This window comes from Pseudorasbora parva, chromosome 18 (genome assembly GCF_024679245.1).
Source record: "Pseudorasbora parva isolate DD20220531a chromosome 18, ASM2467924v1, whole genome shotgun sequence".
NCBI lineage: Eukaryota > Metazoa > Chordata > Actinopteri > Cypriniformes > Gobionidae > Pseudorasbora > Pseudorasbora parva.
Window position 1 is genome coordinate 15797063 of NC_090189.1, and position 20202 is coordinate 15817264.

Consider the following 20202-nt stretch of genomic DNA (forward strand, 5'->3'; position numbering starts at 1 on the left):
ATGCGAGTTTCAAAGGATAGTATGCTATCCATGGTAAGACCCAAACTAACACAAAACTCATGGACCATATGCCAATAAAGAACCTTAATTTTCAAAGTGTAAGAAAAAGATGGTTTCTTTAAGACAAATGTTTACTTAAAGGTTCTTTGGGAAATCAAAAAAGTGGTTCTATGGCATCTCTGTGACACTTTTTAGAACATTTTTTATTTATTAATGTGTGTATTTTGTGTGCAACTTGAAAACTTGCACAATGCAAAGAACACAAGGTGTTTTGAATTGATAATTAATGCTTTAAAGCAAATTTAATCTTCTTATTCTGGGGTTACAGAATAAGAAGAGAAGTTAATCTACCTGTAGTAGAAATGTGGCACGTCTCCTTCTATACAGAGACACAAACACACACATATTTGGGGGTGTGAGTGCGTGAGCACGTTAAGGGTTAAAGAGGGTTCCTGCTGTGCTCTCTGCTTCTGTGTCTCGGCCCATTACACTTGCCGGAGTACAGCAATATGCCGCCATCAATTACAGCCTGGCTGCACTGCCATCAATACAGAGAGCAGGAGAGAGCAGCGCCACAGCCACATAAACACGACAAACGGCCACATTAAAACCTCTAGCTCACCTCTCTCACTCTCTCTCGAGGTTTGAACCTCTCTCTTCCTTCCCAGCTCACTCACACACACCTATTTTCTTTAGCTCAAGCCCCTCAAGCTCTTTTCTTTTTTGTTTTCTCGCCAAGTGTATGTCTTTGTCCTCATCCCTCTCAGTCTGGCAAACAAAAGCTTTTCTTTTCTATTCCCCTCGTGAGCAGTGTTCTGCTTTTTACTTATGGCCCATTCCCTTCAAAAGTCCAGCGATACCATCATTGGATTGGCGTACCATAAAACCCTCTTGTCAGGCTATATCCGCTCCAACCATCTCGTCATGGTCTGCTCACTGCATACACATACACACAGAGATCAATACATACTGAGATCAATACACAACAACATTTGGCCGACCAGGAAGACTGCTGTTCTAGAAGCCTAATATCAGTAATAACACAAATGTTTTACACTTTGCCTGAAAAATGATTGTCAATGAACCCAACTTGCTTGCATTAAATGGCAAATGAAAACCCAACTAATCATTCAGATACAGAAACTTATACAAGTGACAAATAAAGAATAAAGAAACTGCTGAAAGACTACATGCTTGTGAAATGAGATGTGTCCTTATGGCCATACTTGTGCCTTCTTAAGCAATTCACTCTCATCCACTGACCTTGAAAGAGAAAAGACTGTCTGTCCGGCATTTAGCAATGAAAACTATATGCAAGTGACTGTGTTCATCTTTCAAAGCTCAGTCGGGCCATATATGCACATGTATAGCAGTTTGATGCTCCGATGGAAACGGCTGGACATGGTGTTATATTGCTTTGTCTTGAGGTTGGGTCAAACATTTTATTTAAAATTCTTAACCTGTGCTAATAGAATTCTATCATAACTAGACAAGAATTGAACTAAGTTAACTTAAATAGCCCATTACCTATTTATTTTATTCTTCTGTTTTCCAATTTAGACCCCAATCTTCGTACAGTCAAAGCTTAACTTTTTCAGACACCTTCAACATTTTCTCACATTATCAGTTTCTTCGCTATAGTTTAGAAAATGGAAATAAAATATGACAAGAACTTAAACTCTGTCAGAACAAATTCGTCTTGATGTCAGATAACTGGTATTTAATCAATGGATTACAATCGACCAATCAGCTGTCAGCTGTTACATTTTGAATACACAATTAGATAATACCAATTTAGGTCAACCAATGACCAAGCAATGCTTCATTTAGTTCAGTCCGTGCTTTAAAAGGTTGCATTAGCAATTAAAGAAAAAACACGTAAGCACAACGTGGTCAGGTCAAAGTGTCTGGATAATTTTAGTCCGAAATGTGTCAATTGTACTGGTAATCCACTGTATGAATATTTTTGGGTATAATATGTCACAGTTTATATGTCACTTTATTTTGCTATACTCACTTACAGGAATGAACCATAGTGTCCTGCACCCACTAGTAAAAAATTGCAGGTGCTTTTCATATAATTAGAATATCATCCAAATGTGATTTATGTCACTAATTCCATTCAAAAATGTATTACACACAGACTGATATATTTCAAATGTTTATTTCTTTTAATTTTGATGATTATAATTGAACAATAAGAAAAATGCAATATTCAGTAACTCAGAATATTGTGAAAAGGTTCAATATTGAAGACACCTGGTGCCACACTCTAATCAGCTAATGAACTCAAAACACCTGCAAAGGCCTTTAAATGGTCTCTCAGTCTAGTTCTGTAAGCTACACAATCATGGGGAAGACTGCTGACTTGACAGTTGTCCAAAAGATGACCATTGACACCTTTCACAAGGAGGGAAAGACACAAAAGCTAATTGCAAAAGACGCTGGATGTTCACAGAGCTCTGTGTCCAAGTAATTAATAGAAGGAAGGAAAAAAGTATGAACATAAAAAATGTGTTAGAAAAAAAATGCACAAGCAATAGGGATAACCGCACACTGGAGAGGATTGTGAAACAAAACCCATTCAAAAATGTGGGGGAGATTCACAAAGAGTGGACTGCAGCTGGAGTCAGTGCTTCAAGAACCACTACGCACAGACGTATGCAAGACATGGGTTTCAGCTGTCACATTCCTTGTGTCAAGCCACTCTTGAACAACAGACCGCGTCAGAAGCGTGTTGCCTGGGCTAAAGACCAAAGTTATGTCCTCTGATGAAAGTAAATTTTGCATTTTCAATCAGGGTTCCAGAGTATAGAGAAACAGAGGACAGGCACACAATCCACGTAGCTTGAGGTCCAGTGTAAGGTTTCCACAGTCAGTGATGGTTTGGGGTACCATGTCATCTGCTGATAACATGGCACCCCAATACCAGGAAGTTTTAGAGCCCTTCATGGTTCCTGCTGCTGACTAACTTTATGGAGATGCAGATTTAATTTTCCAACAGGACTTGGCACCTGGACACAGCGCTAAAGCAACCAGTACCTAGTTTAAGGACAATGGTATCCCTGTTCTTAATTGGCCAGCAAACTCACCTGACCTTAACCCCATAGAAAATCAATGGGGTACTGTAAAGAGGAAGATGCAATAAGCCAGACTTAACAATGCAGAAGAACTCAAGGCCACGATCAGAGCAACCTGGGCTTTCATAACTCCTGAGCAGTGCCACAGACTGATCGACTACATGCCACGCCGCATTACTGCAGTAATTCAGGAAAAATGAGCCCCAACTAAGTATATATATATATATATATATATATATATATATATATATATATATATATATATATATATATATATATATATATATATATATATATATATAAATCCAAAGAGAATTGGTCAAGATTCATCTAAGAACAACAGTCAACTATAGAAAATCTGAAAGTGTGAGCTTATTTTTACAGCATTTCAGTTTATCCAGCAGGAATTACTGATTTTAATTGATGAAATCCGAGGCCCAGTTTAGAAAATCCAGGCTCAGACTACATGTATTTTTAAATCCGATATGAAATCTGGTTGCATCACGCACATAAGCAGAATCTTCACAAATTTTCTTCTTGCAAATCTCAAACCTGCACACACGACCAGATTTGAAAATCGTGGGGCATCACACACTACAAGATATTAGGGTCAGCGCATATATTGTTACCACACCTTAAAACATTGCTCAGATGTTGTATTTCAAGACATTTGTCAGGCTTTTACATTCATGTGTAGGACAAATTTCTTACGCATCTCATCCTACGCATCTGCTGCTAATTTCAAAATGTCATTAGAGCTAGTAATGGAGGCTTGAGCCATTGATAGCAGACTAATGCAGTTATTAATGTAGTTATGAGAGCGAGACAGTCTCTGCGTCTCTCAACAGTGTTGAGGAGCAGCGTTACTCATAGCAAATCTAAGTTTATCAGCTTCAAGAACAGCACCATTATTACCTCGCTAGTGAGAAACATCATGATGTAGGTTTTAAAGGGTTACTTCACCGCTTTTTCATATTAAACTGTTAATCCCTTAACTAAAACGAGTTGATACATACCTCTCTCGTCTCAGTGCCTGCACTTAATCTCTCTGACGCGCGGTGATGATCTGATAGCATTTAGCTTAGCCCACTAAGCCCAGTTCATTCACTAGGGAACCAAACAGAGATCAAGTTAGAAGTACCAAACACCTCCATCTTTTCCCTATTTAACTACAGATACATGAATAGTTGAACGATCAAGTATGGTGACAAAATAAAACGTGGTACTTCTCTAATCGGATTTAAAAGGAGAACTATAATGTATGGCGGATTAGCACTTCTGAGAGTACTTCGTCTTGGCGCAGTAAAAAGTCCCGGCTGAGACGAGAGAGGTATGTATCAACTCGTTTAAATTAAGGGAATAACATAGTTTAATATGAAACGGCAGTGAAGTATCCCTTTAAGTTGCTAAACTATTACTGATAAACTCATCAGAGCAGTGCTGACAAAACGGATCTGTGTGAGTGTGTGCCCGTGTTGTAAGTGTATGTGAGTGGGAGTAAGAGTATGAGCTTTCCGCACATCGTTTTGTGGGAAAAAAACATGGAAATAATTAGTCGTTTTTATCTAATTGTTTGCTATTTATTTGCTTGGTCAGTGTCGTGGGTTGTTTCTTTTGTTGTTGTAGGCCATTTAAAATAACTGAAACACTCACTTTTGACAAAGTGATATATAGACATGTCAAGACCTGCCTGGAACTAATTTGTTCACTTACTGAAACTGAACATTTTCATAGGCCTGCAGCTCATTACAGAAGAGAAGTCTTTGACCTTTGTGCATGTCTCAAAGGTGAAGAGGACTTTTCTTGGCCTACACGTGTCACTAAGTATGACCATACATTAAATTGTAAAAACACAGGCGCTTGCATTGACCTTGGCTCAATCAACATGGAATATGAATTATGCTGATCAAGAGTTCATTCAGGTCAGAATTAATAAAAAGAGCAGTCATAGTTCCTACAGTCAAAGTAACTGCAAAATTAAAGGCGCTGTATGTAATAATTACAGTGGTTAAAATGTAGCCTAGAAATCTAGACGCACCCTAGCGGCAGGAAATCTAATCTGCCGCGAGTATCGTATAGCAACTCACAATACCTTCTGAGCTGTAAAAACCAAACTCTGGTCAGGCCAATCACATCGTGTATACAGTTTGTGGGCGGGGTGTAATATGATGACGCCAGAGTTGCGCTTGTAAACACAGAAGCTGGCGACCGGCGGTCTTTCGAATTAGCTTTGACCGCGACTCTGGAAGACTTGGAGTTAAGGGTACTTCAGTGCTGGGAAGATGAATCTTTATTTAAATTCGGTCATTAATGTAGTAGAAATGTGAAATTATTTTTTAATTTGCTTTCTAGACTGAGAAAAGACAGAAAATGTATTTTTGTCTCATGGGGATGAAAGACAACAATTCCCAGAATGCTTCGCTGCCCTACAAGGCCACTCCCAAAGCCACCGCTACTAGATTACTGGATCACTTTCACTTTCCCACTGCTTTAATTTTCATAAAATCAGTTCAGTTAGATAACAGACACTACAATTAAAAACTGAACGTGTCTGTTCAATATGTGATTTAGCCGCTGCAGGAGTCAAATTACATACATTCGTGATGAGCTGAATGAGCTCTCGTGATGAGAGCTGAGGTAAACGCGACTGCACTCGTGGCATAGATTCTCAGCGCAGGTTCAGTCTGGCACGTTTTCAGTTCATGCCTTTGAAAGCTTAACTTTCATAGAAATTAATTTGAGAAGTTGAAACACTTTGCTCCGCCGGACGCACCGTTTCCATGAATACCTGTAGCTGCGAGCTGAGCTGTGAGCCTGATCTCCCATCCCCCATGTGTAAGTTGAAAACGTGGAAATGGATCCCTCTGCTGGCTATAGTCTTTGGCTAAAATTCCCCCCATGACGCAAATTGACGATATTTGTGTCATCGAAGGAATTTTTCCAGAAATAAAATGCATAAATCTCATGTCTCAGGGGGATATGGGGGGGGGGGGGGGGGGGGGGAAAGCACAATCATTTGAATATACTCCAGGGTTTCTACTGATACAAAGCCATATGCTAATCACTGAAGTAATCCTTTAAGCTTGTCTCTGAGAAACGAACAGCACTGAAGTCATTCTTAAAGCTACACTGTTGATATTTTCCCCCATCTAGCGGTGAAAAGGTATATGACATTCCAGTGAATATTAGTTTCTGTTCTTCTCAATTCCAATTTCGTTTTAACTCCTACGGTAGCCGATTTAGTCCAAGATTAACATGGCTTCCAGTTCGACCTCGAGTGTTAAAACGCAAAAAGTGAAGCTTGAATTTACGGGTATGTCCCTCTTTGGCTAATGTACTTTCAAGATGGAGGGGCAACACGGCGACCGGTATTTGAACCCCTCACCCGTATGTATTTTCAATGGCATATTATAAACTTGCGAGAATACTTCATTACTTGAAAGAAGTAAATATACATTAACGAGCACATATATTTTTGAAAGAACTAAGTGTTTTTAGCTAAGAATAAACGAAAAAAGTTAGTGTAGCTTTAAAAAGGGAAGATGTGTTCGGAGTTTTGCCGACCGGATACAGCGAAAGTTTAATCTGTCAACTACCTCCGCTTCATCTTCATTGCTCTGGTTGGTTGTAGATCTATCCAATTGTGTGCAGAGGGAGTTTGAAAGACAACCGTTTATCCCGCCCCTCGGATTGAGCCCTGTCAATGGTGAGTTTCCAGACCAAACATATTGATGTGGGTCTGTCTCGTCAGGCTAGTTAAAATGGGTACCGCAGTACAAACGATGAGTTGATTTTTCTTCGTTTTAATGTTTCGATTAATAGATTTTTAGATGGATGCTGAGGCTTTTTAGGTTGGGTAGAATCTGCGATCTCTGACCCAGTTTGCTGGCTTCCATGGCAGCAATACGCTGTGTTTTCTGCCAACTGGCAACCTGTGGTGTCAAAATACTATTGATTAAACTGGCAGCGTGCGGTATTGCACAGACCAAAACAAAAACAGATATTCTGACATGGAACACACATTTCAAAGTAGAATAACTGACTGTAGTACTGTTTTTCAGAGAAACAAGTGTGCACTTAGCATGTTTCCTAAATATCAGCAAACACATTGTGGTATTGTTATGCTTTAGTCGAGTCAAAAACGTACATACAGCACCTTTAAGTTTCTTTTCTCTTTCTTATCTGCTTTATAATATATTTATGCATAGTTCTAGTGTATAGTATACTAACAATGCTTCACATAAGGAATTAAAGAGGAAAATACAATCACTGTTTTTTATATTTTTACTCAAATGCAAAGAAAGTTGACCAAAGAAAAATAAATAAAAAGAAATGTATTAAAAACAGCACATTTCACATGTGAATAAAATAGAAAATAACTCATAATTTCCATCTTGACATCAAAGTCTATCAAGAAATAGATCTGGTTTACAGCAGCCTCAATATACTGAATTTCAGAAGTGGAAGGTTTAAAGATTTTCTTTGTTTTTCTCAAATCGTCCTGGTGTGAAAGTGTAAACTAAACTGCTGACAATATGGCAAAATTCCATACAAGTGCTCAAGTCTCCCTGGACGAGACAAATTTGATGTAAAGCAAGACATTTTCAGACATCCCGAAGGAGATCCCTAAAATGACAACTTTTTGTTTACAGTGAAAAAGTTTCTGCTAATTGTTCAGGAACCTTTTTCACCAGAACAGGAGTGTAATTGGAGCAAGTTTAATATAGATTGTTTAATTTGTGAAGAACTTCAGTTGGAGGTGAGTTGAGAAGACGAGCTGCTGCTGCCAGAGCTCTTGGCGCTCTTCTGCCCCCTGGTGGCACTGACCTGCCGTGGCACTCGCTGGCTAGAACCGTCTCTTGCAGATTTCTCCCCTTGCCCTGAGCTTGTTTTACTGCGTACTGGACAAATACACACAGAAGAAATGCATGTAAATATAATGAAAAGAAATACATGTGACGCTCTCATTTTGAGTCGAAAGTCGCAAAACGTTTGTGTAGGAATACTATCATAAAAGCTGAATTTTGACTTATGTTAATTTGAAAGACTTTTAACAAAAGTATTGCCATTTTATCATGAAATAAAAAAATTATGCCATTCTGACATTTTAATGTGGTGTGATAGGTTGCTGATGAAACGGGCCCTGTCCCAAATGACACACTTTATGGGCATTTGCGGTTCAGTTCACAGATTGTTAGGTATGAAAACAATTAGAGAAGAGCATATCTTTAAAATATATTTTAAAATCATTATGTAAAACCTGATAATGATGTCTAGATAAAATCATTTTAAATATATTTTAAGATAAAATTAACTATATTGTGATACAAAATGAATTACATAAAAATATGAAATTAATCCTATCATGAAATAAGATGTGTGTCTTATTTCCCTTCCCTATCTCAACCTGTTCAGAACTGAAAGATTGGTGAATTGATAATATAATTGACAGAGTTTTTTTTAATTATTAATTTATGAAACAATACATTTTATGTTCTGTCATATTCAATTACTTTTATTTTTACTGGTGTTTTAGTTTTTGCCTTCAGTATTGGTATCGCAATATTTTAGTCTGGTATCATAGCCATAATTTTGGTATCGTGACATCACTAATCTCTAATAATGTAATTATATTTCTACTTGTTTAAAGGGGTTGTTTAAACCTTTATTCCACACCGCTGTCTCCACTGTCCTTTGAACGACTCGTTTGCTTCCTGCTTCTATGAAGCCCATCCCTCCGAAAAACACAATGGTCTTAGATTGGTTAGATGGTCAAATGTAATTTCATGTATTTTTATTGGCTGAAGTGCCAAGCACAGGTTGTCCGGACACGGGCAGAAGTCACATCTGCGGTGACTAGCAAGGGTTTATGATGTGACCAACCCGGGAAGAAGCTCGCTGTAGTCCAAACCGGTAGACTAGAAATCTAGACGCACCCTAGCGGCAGCAAATAATATCTGCTGCAAGTGTTGTCTAGCAACTCTCAATACACGTCTGAGCTGTAAAAACCAAACTCTGGTCAGGCCAATAACTGTGTATAGAGTCGTGGGCGGGGCTTAACATAATGACGGCCGAGTTGCGCTTGCGTGGTGCTACTAGTAAACACAGAAGCTGGTGAACGGCGGTCTTTCGAATCAGCTTTGACCGCGACTCTGGAAGATTTTGAGTTAGGCTTTTCTCTGAGAAAAGAATGGAACTGGGGTCATTCTTAAAAAGGGAAGATGTGTTCAGAGTTTTGCCGACCAGATACGGCGAAAGTTTAATCTTCACATGTTTACTAGCTTCAACTAGCTCCGCTTCATGTTGCTCTGGTTGGTTGTAGCTAGGCATGTGCCGATATCAATTTTTCATGTTGCGATTAATTACGAACCTTTTATCACGGTATATGGTATTATCACGATATTGAAATAAATTGCAAAAAAAGTGGTCATAGCATAACAGCTTTAAGAACTATTTTTGTAATAATAAAAATAACTGAATGTTTAAATACAATAATACAATGCACCAAAAATATATACAACTCTGGAAAAAATTAAGAGAAATCAATGTTAAGTGGTCTCTTAATTTTTCCCAGAGCTTTAAAAGTACAATTTTCAAACAGATTAAAGTGCACAAGAATTAGGCTATAAAGAACAACAGGTAACAAATAATATAAGGTCTCATTATTTAATGCATAACTAAGATTGAGCAAAAGCTACATTTGTTACAGAAAGTATAGCCTAATGTTTTTGTTAATGTTAGTTAAGAAATACTGATCATTGTCAGTTTTATCTTAGGTTCATTAAAAAAGGTATTTGTTATTACAGTAACTAAGAAATTAACATTACTTAGAATAGATACTAAGAATTCTTTATAAGTATTTTTCATTGTCAGTTTGGTAATAATGAATTAACATGTTAACTAATGAAATTGTATGTCTTTTGGACAAATAATCCAAAAAATTCTAATCATTAGGGCATGTTGTAGTCCAAATTAAAACGTAATGTTTAAGTTTGAAAATAAATAGCCTAATTAAGTCTTTAAGTATTAAGTATTTGGTGCTGAGCCTGTGATGAACAACATTGAGATTACAAAAACAAATGGCTGTTTTAAAAACTACTTCACTAGTGCGTTGCTTTTGTTTGCGGGGTTTCCGGGGTAATTGCTGCATTCTGCAGTTCATCAGCGCCCTCTGCTGTCACTGAGTGGCACTTCAGCAGCGCATCTCCTTCACTCGTTCAGTCATGTGCAAATGCACGTTGGCCTTGTTTACATCTGAGCGCGTGCCGCAGAATAGCGGTGTTGAGCATTTATAGGTTGATGGCCAAAGTATTCTTGAGTGCATTATAAAAAAATTAATAATTGTTAATAAATATTTTGAAGTGCCCACGATAACAATATTGAGCATATTCATTATCGTGATATATCGCATTACCGAAAATCGGCACATGCCTAGTTGTAGCGCTATCCAATTGCGTGCAGAGGGAGTTTGAAAGACAACCGTTTATCCCGCCCCTCACATTGAGCCCTGTCTATGGTGAGTTTCCAGACCAAACATATTGATGTGGGTCTGGCTTGTCAGGCTACCAAACCGGCAGTTTTTGTAGGCAATAATCTGCCGTAACTTTAAAAGACAATATCTCCGTTTGCATTGAACTTTCAGCACTGTAACTTTGCAGAAACTGTTTATTATCAAACACCAACATTACACACTAAAGCCCCTTTCACACTGCACGTCGGACCCGCAATATTGCCGGGTCGCCTTCTGTGTGAAAGCAACCACGTCCCGGCATTGATTACCGAATTCGACCCGGGTCGGGGATCTAGTAATATTGCGGTATTCGACCCGGGATGAGCGCTGTGTGAACAAAAGCCGAAACTAATGCCGCCACTTGTACGTAGTTATCGTGCGACTCATAGAGCTTGTTTTTTCAATAATACAGCCCTGCAGTGCCAGAAGAGCTAGTCGGTGTTTTAAACGCAGAGAGTGTTCGTATACAAAAGAAACTAAAATTAAACAAGCAGAAATGTGCGCAAACTGGACACAACGCGAGACCACGGAGCTCCTTACCATCCGCGCTGAAGCTGAGATCGCTCGCCATTATACGTCACATCAGGATGTCACGTGTCAACTCGACCCGGGACCGTTACGGGTTGTGTGTGAAAGCGCACATATTACGGTATTTCACTGGCAGTGTGAATGGACCAAATCTAGCGGCCCGGGAACAAATGCCGGGTCGCATTATCCATGTATTTGCCGGAATCGCAGTGTGAAAGGGGCTTAACTAAAGTTAAAAAAGTTAAATAGCATGCAACTACCCATTTAATTATATTCCTTGTTCTAAATAATTTTTTAACACTTTAAATTAAGCAACAATAAACTTTAGGTAGACTACTGTAGGTCTATTTAACAGTAGCATTAAAGTTTCAGTGAGTAGTATTTATGAGGATCTATTGACAGAAATAAAGAACTATGTTTTCAGTAGATTACAAAGAACTTACTTAAAGGGTTAGTTCACCCAAAAATGAAATTTATATCATTAATGACTCACCCTAATGTCGTTCCACACCCGTAAGACCTCAGCTCATCTTCGGAACACAGTTTAAGATATTTTATATTTAAACCTAGAGCTTTTCTGTTCCTTCAATGAAAGTGTATGCACACTATACTGTCCATGTCCAGAAAGGTAATAAAAACATAATCAAAGTAGTCCATATGTGACATCAGTTAGTTAATTAGAAACTCTTGAAGCATCGAAAATACATTTTGGTCCAAAAATAACAAAAACTACGACTTTATTCAGCATTGTATCCTCTTCTTGGTTTGTTTTCAATCCTCAAAAAAAGATTAGAACGGTTATGAATCAGCATATTGATTCATGATTTGGATCACGTGTCAAACTGCTGAAATCACGTGACATTGGCGATCCGAATCATGAATCAATCCGCTGATTCATAACCGTAAAAAAATCTTTATTTAAGGATAGTTTTTGTTATTTTTGGACCAAAATGTATTTTCGATGCTTCAAACAGCAGGTTTATTGGGCCTCCGTCACTTTAGAACATGACACATGCATCCAATAATTTGGAAGACACTCAATTTTTATTTTTTTTAACTGTTTACATTCATTTTAAGACATACCCGACTGTGTTTGCTTAGTTACTTCCCAGGCTGTGCATTGACACATTTTCAAGCGCAATAATTTGTAAAAGAGAATTGAATTCACATCGCGTGCTGTCTGAAAGCCAGCTTTCTAATTTTTTTAGGCTTTTTTTTTTTTAGGCTTTTTATTTATCTCAAAACCCCCGTATTATTTTCTCATGAGCTCCGCAAATATATTTTACTCCCTGCAGGGAAAAACGGTCTCGTTTTAATAGCAGGGCATCGCGATACCTTTCTTTTACCGGTATATCATGCAACATGAATATAGACTTAAAACTTTTTGTTTGTTATTCAGTGCATAAAACAGCAAAGCGAATTTCTCGGTCAAAATGACTCAAAATGATAGAGCAGGTCACATGTTAGAGTATAAAGGACAATATAACAATTGACACCTATCTAAGATGGTTTACAGTTGCATTGAGGGTAGATATTAGTGATGAAGTGGCAAAATGTACAAACACCATCCGTTTATGAAGTTGACAGTCACATGCATGCTTTTCAAAGTTGGTGCAATTTTGCAGGATGCTGGTTTACTAGTGCATTACAGTGTCACATTCGACACACACCATTAACACACATTCATTTACCATGAGAAACAGAGGACTCTATAGCCGGATGAGAGTCACAGAGACCATGAGACACATGAAGGAAGCCGATCTGGGGCATTTCACCCCCATATTCGAAGCATCGAGCCCGCAAATCACAGGCACAATCGGCGAGGCATGAGAATGAGAACAGATATATGGCACTATGAAGCCGAGGCAGGAATTAGTTATGTCAGCATGAGAAATGTGCTGCAATAGTTCATGGGAGTGAAGAGAAGACCTTGAACTGGGAAACATCGGAATTAAAAAAAAGGATGAGGGTGCCAAGCTAAAAGACAGTGAGAAGAAAAACCTTGAGGGACAGGAGCGCTCGTGTCACCCGTGCTGTAGACCACTATTTTAGCCCCTCCCCTAGGTGGGCGGGGCACCGGTGCAGAGGGAGGGGCTGCAGTTTTAGAGCTTTTTCCTGAGACCACACACTCTTCTTCTAAAGGAAGTCACACAGATTAAATTAAACAATGCCAACACAAAACACGGAGAAAGAGATCAAAGGACAAAGTCGTAGTTTAAAACTACCACCAGTAAGCAGAGATGTTGTTTTGTGTTGGACAACACCTATTTTCCAGCTCAAATCAGCTAATATTGCGGCACATTATGCTTTGGTCTGTTTACTCCATGGCGTTTGCATATGTACCACTCACCTCTAGACTCTGATGGTGCAGTGGTGGTGTGGGATGCTGTGGATGTGTCACCGGTGGATGTTTCAGAGACCTTCTGTCCCGCACACATGGCCTTTAGGGTCTGAAAGACTGCTAGAGGAGCAACGTTCATCTTCAACAGGTCCACTATGATCCTGAGTAGAGTGAAAAGGCAGGTTTAGAATCACGATACACATTAAAGGTGCACTATGCAACTTTTCCATGCACTAGAGGGCTCCTATTCAAAGCCGTAGTTTGATGACGGCAAATTTGAGTGCAGCATTTTGGGGCATGTGGTCTTCACCTCACAGCCGGTGGAAAAGAATAGGGATAGGACTCTGGCAGAAAACATGTTGATGGATGTGTTTTTTAACGTTACTGTAGTATGAAGGAGAGAAGTGTTTTGGAGCTGAGCAAGGCTGCTGGAGCGATTGTTAATGAGATGAACAACACACGCCTCGCGAGCAGCAGGACTTTTATTATGACGGGACTAGGAACATGCCGATATCAATTTTTTATGTTGCGATTAATTGCGAAGCTTTTATCACGGTATACGGTATTCACGATGTTGAAATAAGTTGCAAAAAAAGTGTTGTCATAGCATAACAGCTTTAAGAACTATTTTTGTAATAATAAAAATAACTGAATGTTTAAATACAATAATACAATGCACCAAAAATATATACAACAAAATTAAGAGAAATCAATGTTAAGTGGTCTCTTAATTTTTCCCAGAGCTTTAAAAGTACAATTTTCAAACAGATTAAACAGATTAAAGTGCACAAGAATTAGGCTATAAAGAACAACAGGTAACAAATAATATAAGGTCTCATTATTTAATGCATGAACTAAGTTTGAGCAAAAGCTACTTTTGTTACAGAAAGTATAGCCTAATGTTTTTGTTAATGTTAGTTAAAGGGGTACTTCAGCGCTGGGAAGATGAATCTGTATTTAAACTGGGTCATCAATGTAGTAGAAATGTGAAATTGTTTTTGAATTTGGTGCCTTCTAGACTGAGAAAAGACAAAAAATGTATTTTTGTCTCATGGGGATGAAAGACTACAATTCCCAGAATGCTTCGCTGCCCTGTGAGGCCATTCCCAAAGCCACCAACTTGATTACAGTGACTGAGTTAGAGAAGACACTACAATTAAAAACTGAACGTGTCTGTTCAATATAATGTGTGAGTCACCGCGCGAGTATCACAGCACTGAGCACTAACTGCAGGAGTGAAAAAAATTAGCTGATGAGGTCTCGTGATGAGAGCTGAGGTAATCGCGACTACACTCGCGGCATACATTCACAACGCGAGTTCAGTCTGGCACGCATTTCAGTTCATCCCTTTGCAAGCTTAACTTTCATAGAAATTAATTTGAGAAGTTAGAAGACTTACATTGCTCACCATAGCTCCGTTTAAATGAGTGCCTGTAGCTGAGCTGAGCTCTCCCTGCGAGCTGAGCGTAATCTCCCATCCCCCATGCGCAGATTCAAAACATGCGGAAATGGCTCCCTCTGCTGGCTGTAGTCTTTAGCCTTTGGGCAAACATTCCTCCTATGATGCAAATATCGTCAATTTGCATCATAGGAGGAATTTTTCCAGAAATAAAATGCATAAATCTCTTGTCTCAGGGGGATATGAGGGGGGAAAGCACAATCATTTGAATATACTCCAGGGTTTCTACTGATACAAAGCCATATGCTAATCGCTGAAGTAACCCGTTCAGAAATACTGATCATTGTCAGTTTTATCTTAGGTCCATTAAAAAAGGTATTTTGTTATTAAACAGTAACTAAGAAATTAACATTACTTAGAATAGATACTAAGAATTCTTTATAAGTATTTTTCATTGTCAGTTTGGTAATAATGAATTAACATGTTAACTAATAATCCAAAAAATTCTAATCATTAGGGCATGTTGTAGTCCAGATTAAAACGTAATGTTTAAGTTTGAAAATAAATAGCCTAATTAAGTCTATAAGTATTAAGTATTTGGTGCTGAGCCTGTGATGAACAACATTGAGATTACAAAAACAAATGGCGGTTTAAAAAAACTACTTCACTAGTGCGGTTGCTTTTGTTTGCAGGGTTTCCGGGGTAATCGCTGCATTCTGCAGTTCATCAGCGCCCTCTGCTGTCACTGAGCGGCACTTCAGCAGCGCATCTCCTTCACTCGTTCAGTCATGTGCAAACGCACGTTGGCCTTGTTTACACCTGAGTGCGTACCCCTTTGACGTGTTGAGCATTTATACGGTTGATGGGCAAAGTATTCTTGAGTGCATTATAAAAAAATTAATAATTGTTAATAAATTATTATTTACGATATTTTGAAGTGCCCACGATAACAATATCGAGCATATTCATTATCGTGATATATCGCATTACCGAAAATTGGCACATGCCTAGACGGGACACAGTCGCCGGCGCCATTTCCGCTTTTCCGGTCATGAATATGAGGTAACAAAGCTCTTTTTATCATATTAAATACAATTGAGTGTGTTGAAAATTATGTTATGACGTTACTCTGTGCATTCGCTCAGCGGCCGCTGTGACACTTGTTGCACACTGCTGAGAGTAAAGCGCTTCTGCCAAAATAAAAACGGAAAAACGAGGGTAAAGCAGATATGACGCAATTGACAGGAGACTCCCTCAGACGCTATGCTCACACGTCCCAGCTCCTTGGTTAAAATACCAATTTGCTCTCAATTAACATATAGTTGGAAACATTTGGGATATTGTAAGAACTCAACTGAACAAAATATATAATACACCTGGTGGTTTTTGGATATTTTACTGCAAAAATACTACATAGTGCACCTTTAACAAACAACCCGCTCCTAAATGTCGACAACACAAAGAAGATCAACGTGGACATCAGGAGAAAGCAGCACAGTCACACACACCACTCCTCATCAACGACAATGCGGTGGGATTAGTCAGTAGCACCAAGTTCCTGGGAGTGCAGATCATGAACAGACTAATATGGACACTCAACACCACGCCTCTTGTAAAGAGAGAGCACAGCAGTGCCTTTACTTCCTGCGCTGGATGAGAAAAGCACCTTCCCATTCCCATCCTCAGCACTTTCTACAGAGGTAGTATAGACAGCACATTGACCAGCTTAATCTATGTCTGGTTTGGGGACTGCAAAGCCTCAGACTGGAAGTCTGTACAGAGAGCGGTGAGGACAGCGGAAAAGACCATCGTCCTTCCATCTAGGATCTTGCACAGAAACGCTGTTTGACCCGGGCCTATAACATTATAAAAGACCCCACCCATCCTCATCACAAACTGTTTTCTCTCACACTCTCTGGCAGGAGGTTTCGCAGCATTCGGGGCAGAACAGCCAGATTCTGCAATAGCCTTTTTCCACAAGCTATCAGACTCCTCATATTGTCAAACTTATCCGATTGTTTGCAAATAGTCCCAAAAGGATGATTTCCCAACTAGAATTAGACCTAAATTTTCATTCACTGTTTAGTTTCTTTATGCTTTATTATAAAGAAAAAATAAATTGGTCCCCCGTATTTCAAATTCAGAGGAACAGTTCATTTTCAGAAGAAACATTCATGTTGAAGAACTGTTAATAATAAAGATTGGATCAGTTGTGCTCCTTTTTTTGGAATACTTGAAACACTTTTTTGTGGAATACTTCATGTGGCCCAGCCTGACCTAGACTGTACCGCCAATGGCCCCAAGGTAAGTTGAGTTTGAGACCCTTGATCTAATCCAAGCTTAAAATTACAAATCATTTCCATGAACCGATTCTTTCAAACAGACATACATAAAAGATGCTTTGTACCAGTGAGCTGTAAACCCATTTTGAATCGACTCAGTCGATTTTGTGGTTCAGTTCACTAATTGAAAACATTTGACTTAAAAGAACGATTTCTTCTTTTAAAAAAAAAGGAAATAAAAAGTTTTTACAAGCAATATCCTTTTTTCCAAGCACTGGTATATTTTGAGTTTTTTACTATTTTTCTTCCATAACTTTCTCTCTTTCAGTTTAGTAGAAAGAAAACATCCAAAACAAGGATGCAAACATGTCGTGAAGATTGGGGAGGACCAACTTTTTGGTCCTTATATTTAAATTAATTAATTAATTGAAGGATTAAAAGGGATTATGATTATGAATTACATGAATCATGTAGCCTAAATGATAGCATATATTCAATAACTAATGCCAAAATTTCATAAAAAAGGTCAGTAGTTTGCATCACTGGATATCACTGTTGTTGTAAAACAGTTGTCAAATACTAAACCAATGGTTTCACAGACAAGACTTAAGCCTATTCCCAGACTTGCACTAACATATCTTAAAATATGTAGGCCTATTGTCTGTCATATGGTATGATTAAAAGAGATTTTCAAAATCCAAGTAAAAACTTTTAACTCTAATGTCAACAAAACGAAACAAGAATTTTTAGCCTGGCTTTATCTAATGTTTAGATTTCTGTTCAGATAGCCAGTTGCATAAATTGCTTAGACTAGTCTTAAAAGTTAGTCATCTCAGTTTTTTAAATTTGATTTAGGACAAAACAGTTACAGAAAACGGTAGATCTGTCTAATTTCAATGGGAAAAGTTAGAGTAAGATAACCTCTTATCTAACTTCTAGTTGATCAAACTAGCTCTTAAGACTTAACATGGCTAAGTTTATGCAACTGGCCCCTGGAAGTGTATGCAAGACACAGCATATTTAAGTACATATTTAAATACATTTCTTACATACAGTTCCTTTTAATAATATTTCACAAAGAATTGTTTTAATGTACATTCAATAAATCATCTGAGGAATTATGGTGATATCTATTTGTATCCTATTAACCTGTGGTATTGTGCCTTAAAGAATTCTATTGGCACTTTATCTGTTTGATTTTGTGTGACTCACTTGAAAACCTCTTGATCAATGACTATCCCAGCAGCTTGAGTGAGCTCAAAAAGCTCTGTCTCCTCAGCATTTAAGACCTTCTTCTTCTTGATGCTGTATTTCTGCACATTCCCGCTGACAGTGACGCTCATAGAGGGGGAATCTGGGGCTGTGGGAATTGTCCCGGGCTGCGCTGACTGTGACATACTTGCCACCTAAACACTACAAAAACACATAAAACCACAATGAGAGTAATCACAAAACAAGCACACATTCCTGTGCCAGACCTTACGAATGCTGTAAGTTCTACTGAAAACACTCTTTCCTCTCGTGAACTGTATTTGGGTGAATGACAGATAAGGATTTAACATTTGGAAAAAATTAAATTGGCAAAAAAATAAAATAAATCTTTCTATATTTTTAGAGTGATGTGTATGTAATTAAGTGACATTTATAATAAATACTCATATTAGCAATTCATTGGCGTAAGGCAAGTCATTTAATGTAGTACTGTAGTTAAAAATGCATATAACGTTATATTTAATATTATTAATACGATTTGGACACGAGAATTGACACGCCACGTCATTGACCCATTTAACGTTGCTTTGGTGAATGCCTAGGTAAATTACCTTTGAATAATAATACAGTATTATGTATGTTGCACAAAAACAACCAAGCTTTATACATAAAAGTGATTGGACATGTACAATAGCCTTGTCGACACAATTACATAGTAAATTCGATAATGACATGTTCCTGTGTTTCCTTGCCGTATATTTTACACATAAATGTTGTTTAGGGTTCAAATCAAACGTTAAAGTATAATATTATACTCACAACTGTACTAATGAAATCCCCGCGTCCTTCCTCTGGATTTTCCCCCCTTGCTTCTTGATAACGACAACCAATATGTACTGCCACCGTCCGGTCTGGAGAAGGCTTTGGCGGTTGTTTTCCTCCAGGGGGCGCTTGGTGGATCAGAAAAACAATTCCCCCCATTGAGCTACATTCAAAACTTTTACCTGTGCAGTGGGACGAATAATTATTTAAATTATTTAACTGGGTGTTGAAAAACCATAATGTAAAATCTAGGGTTATTACAAAAAATTAAGATATCATAACGTGATAAGTCAACAGCACAGAGGTTGCCCTTATATATATATATATATATATATATATATATATATATATATATATATATATATATATATATATATATATATATATATATATATATATATATATATATATATATATATATATTATCTATCTATCTATCTATCTATCTATCTATCTATCTATCTATCTATCTATCTATCTATCTATCTATCTATCTATCTATCTATCTATCTATATATATCTATATATATATATATATTGATTTGTAATTTGACAATTGATGTAAAAAGAAGATGCATAAATGTATCCGTCGCCCATTTGTTGCAGTGTCATACTGAAAGTTCAGTAAATCCCTTCAGTAAAGCCACATTCAAATCCCAGAACTGTTCTCAGTGGAAATAAAAAATTTATTTGTAACATACACTTGACATACAGACATTCCTAATACTGTGTTGGTCCCCCTTTTGCTGCCAAAACAGCCCTGACCCTGGCTCAAGGAATGACTCCTCTAGACCGCTGAAGTATGCTGTCTGGCACCAATATATCAGCAGCAGATCCTTTAAGTAAGTTGTGAGGTGGGCCCTCCATGGATTGGACTTATTTGTTCTGCACATCCCACAAATGCTCGATTGGATTGATATCTGGGGTATTTGGAGGCTAAGTTGACAACTCAAAACTCGATGTTGTGATCATCAAACCATCCCTGAACCATTTTTGCTTTGGTGGCAGAGCCAAAGCCACCAGGTAAT

General features: G+C 38.0%; 1 protein-coding gene across 2 annotated transcripts; it reads right to left on the bottom strand.

The window, feature by feature from the left end:
- Positions 1-7350: 7350 nt before the first annotated feature.
- Positions 7351-19280, bottom strand: mzt2b (mitotic spindle organizing protein 2B). 2 transcript variants are annotated; one of them, XM_067424047.1, is made up of 5 exons: positions 19172-19280; positions 18353-18553; positions 13469-13620; positions 13120-13254; positions 7351-7981 (listed from the first exon to the last, which is right to left on the bottom strand). In XM_067424047.1, the coding sequence occupies exons 2-5, from the start codon at positions 18535-18537 to the stop codon at positions 7830-7832; spliced, it is 624 nt and encodes a 207-aa protein (XP_067280148.1). In that variant the 5' UTR covers positions 18538-18553; positions 19172-19280; the 3' UTR covers positions 7351-7829. The 2 variants fall into 2 exon arrangements, with proteins under 2 accessions (XP_067280148.1, XP_067280149.1); XM_067424048.1 differs by lacking the exon at positions 13120-13254.
- Between the last annotated feature and the right edge of the window lie 922 nt (positions 19281-20202).

Excerpts from the sequence above, each read along its gene's own strand:
- mzt2b (XM_067424047.1), bottom strand. The coding sequence starts at position 18,537 with ATGTCACAGTCAGCGCAGCCCGGGACAATTCCCACAGCCCCAGATTCC. Across the intron at positions 13,621-18,352 it reads ATTGATCAAGAGGTTTTCAA|GATCATAGTGGACCTGTTGA; the intron begins GTGAGTCACACA and ends CACTCTACTCAG. Across the intron at positions 7,982-13,119 it reads GAGCGCTCCTGTCCCTCAAG|TACGCAGTAAAACAAGCTCA; the intron begins GTTTTTCTTCTC and ends GTATTTGTCCAG.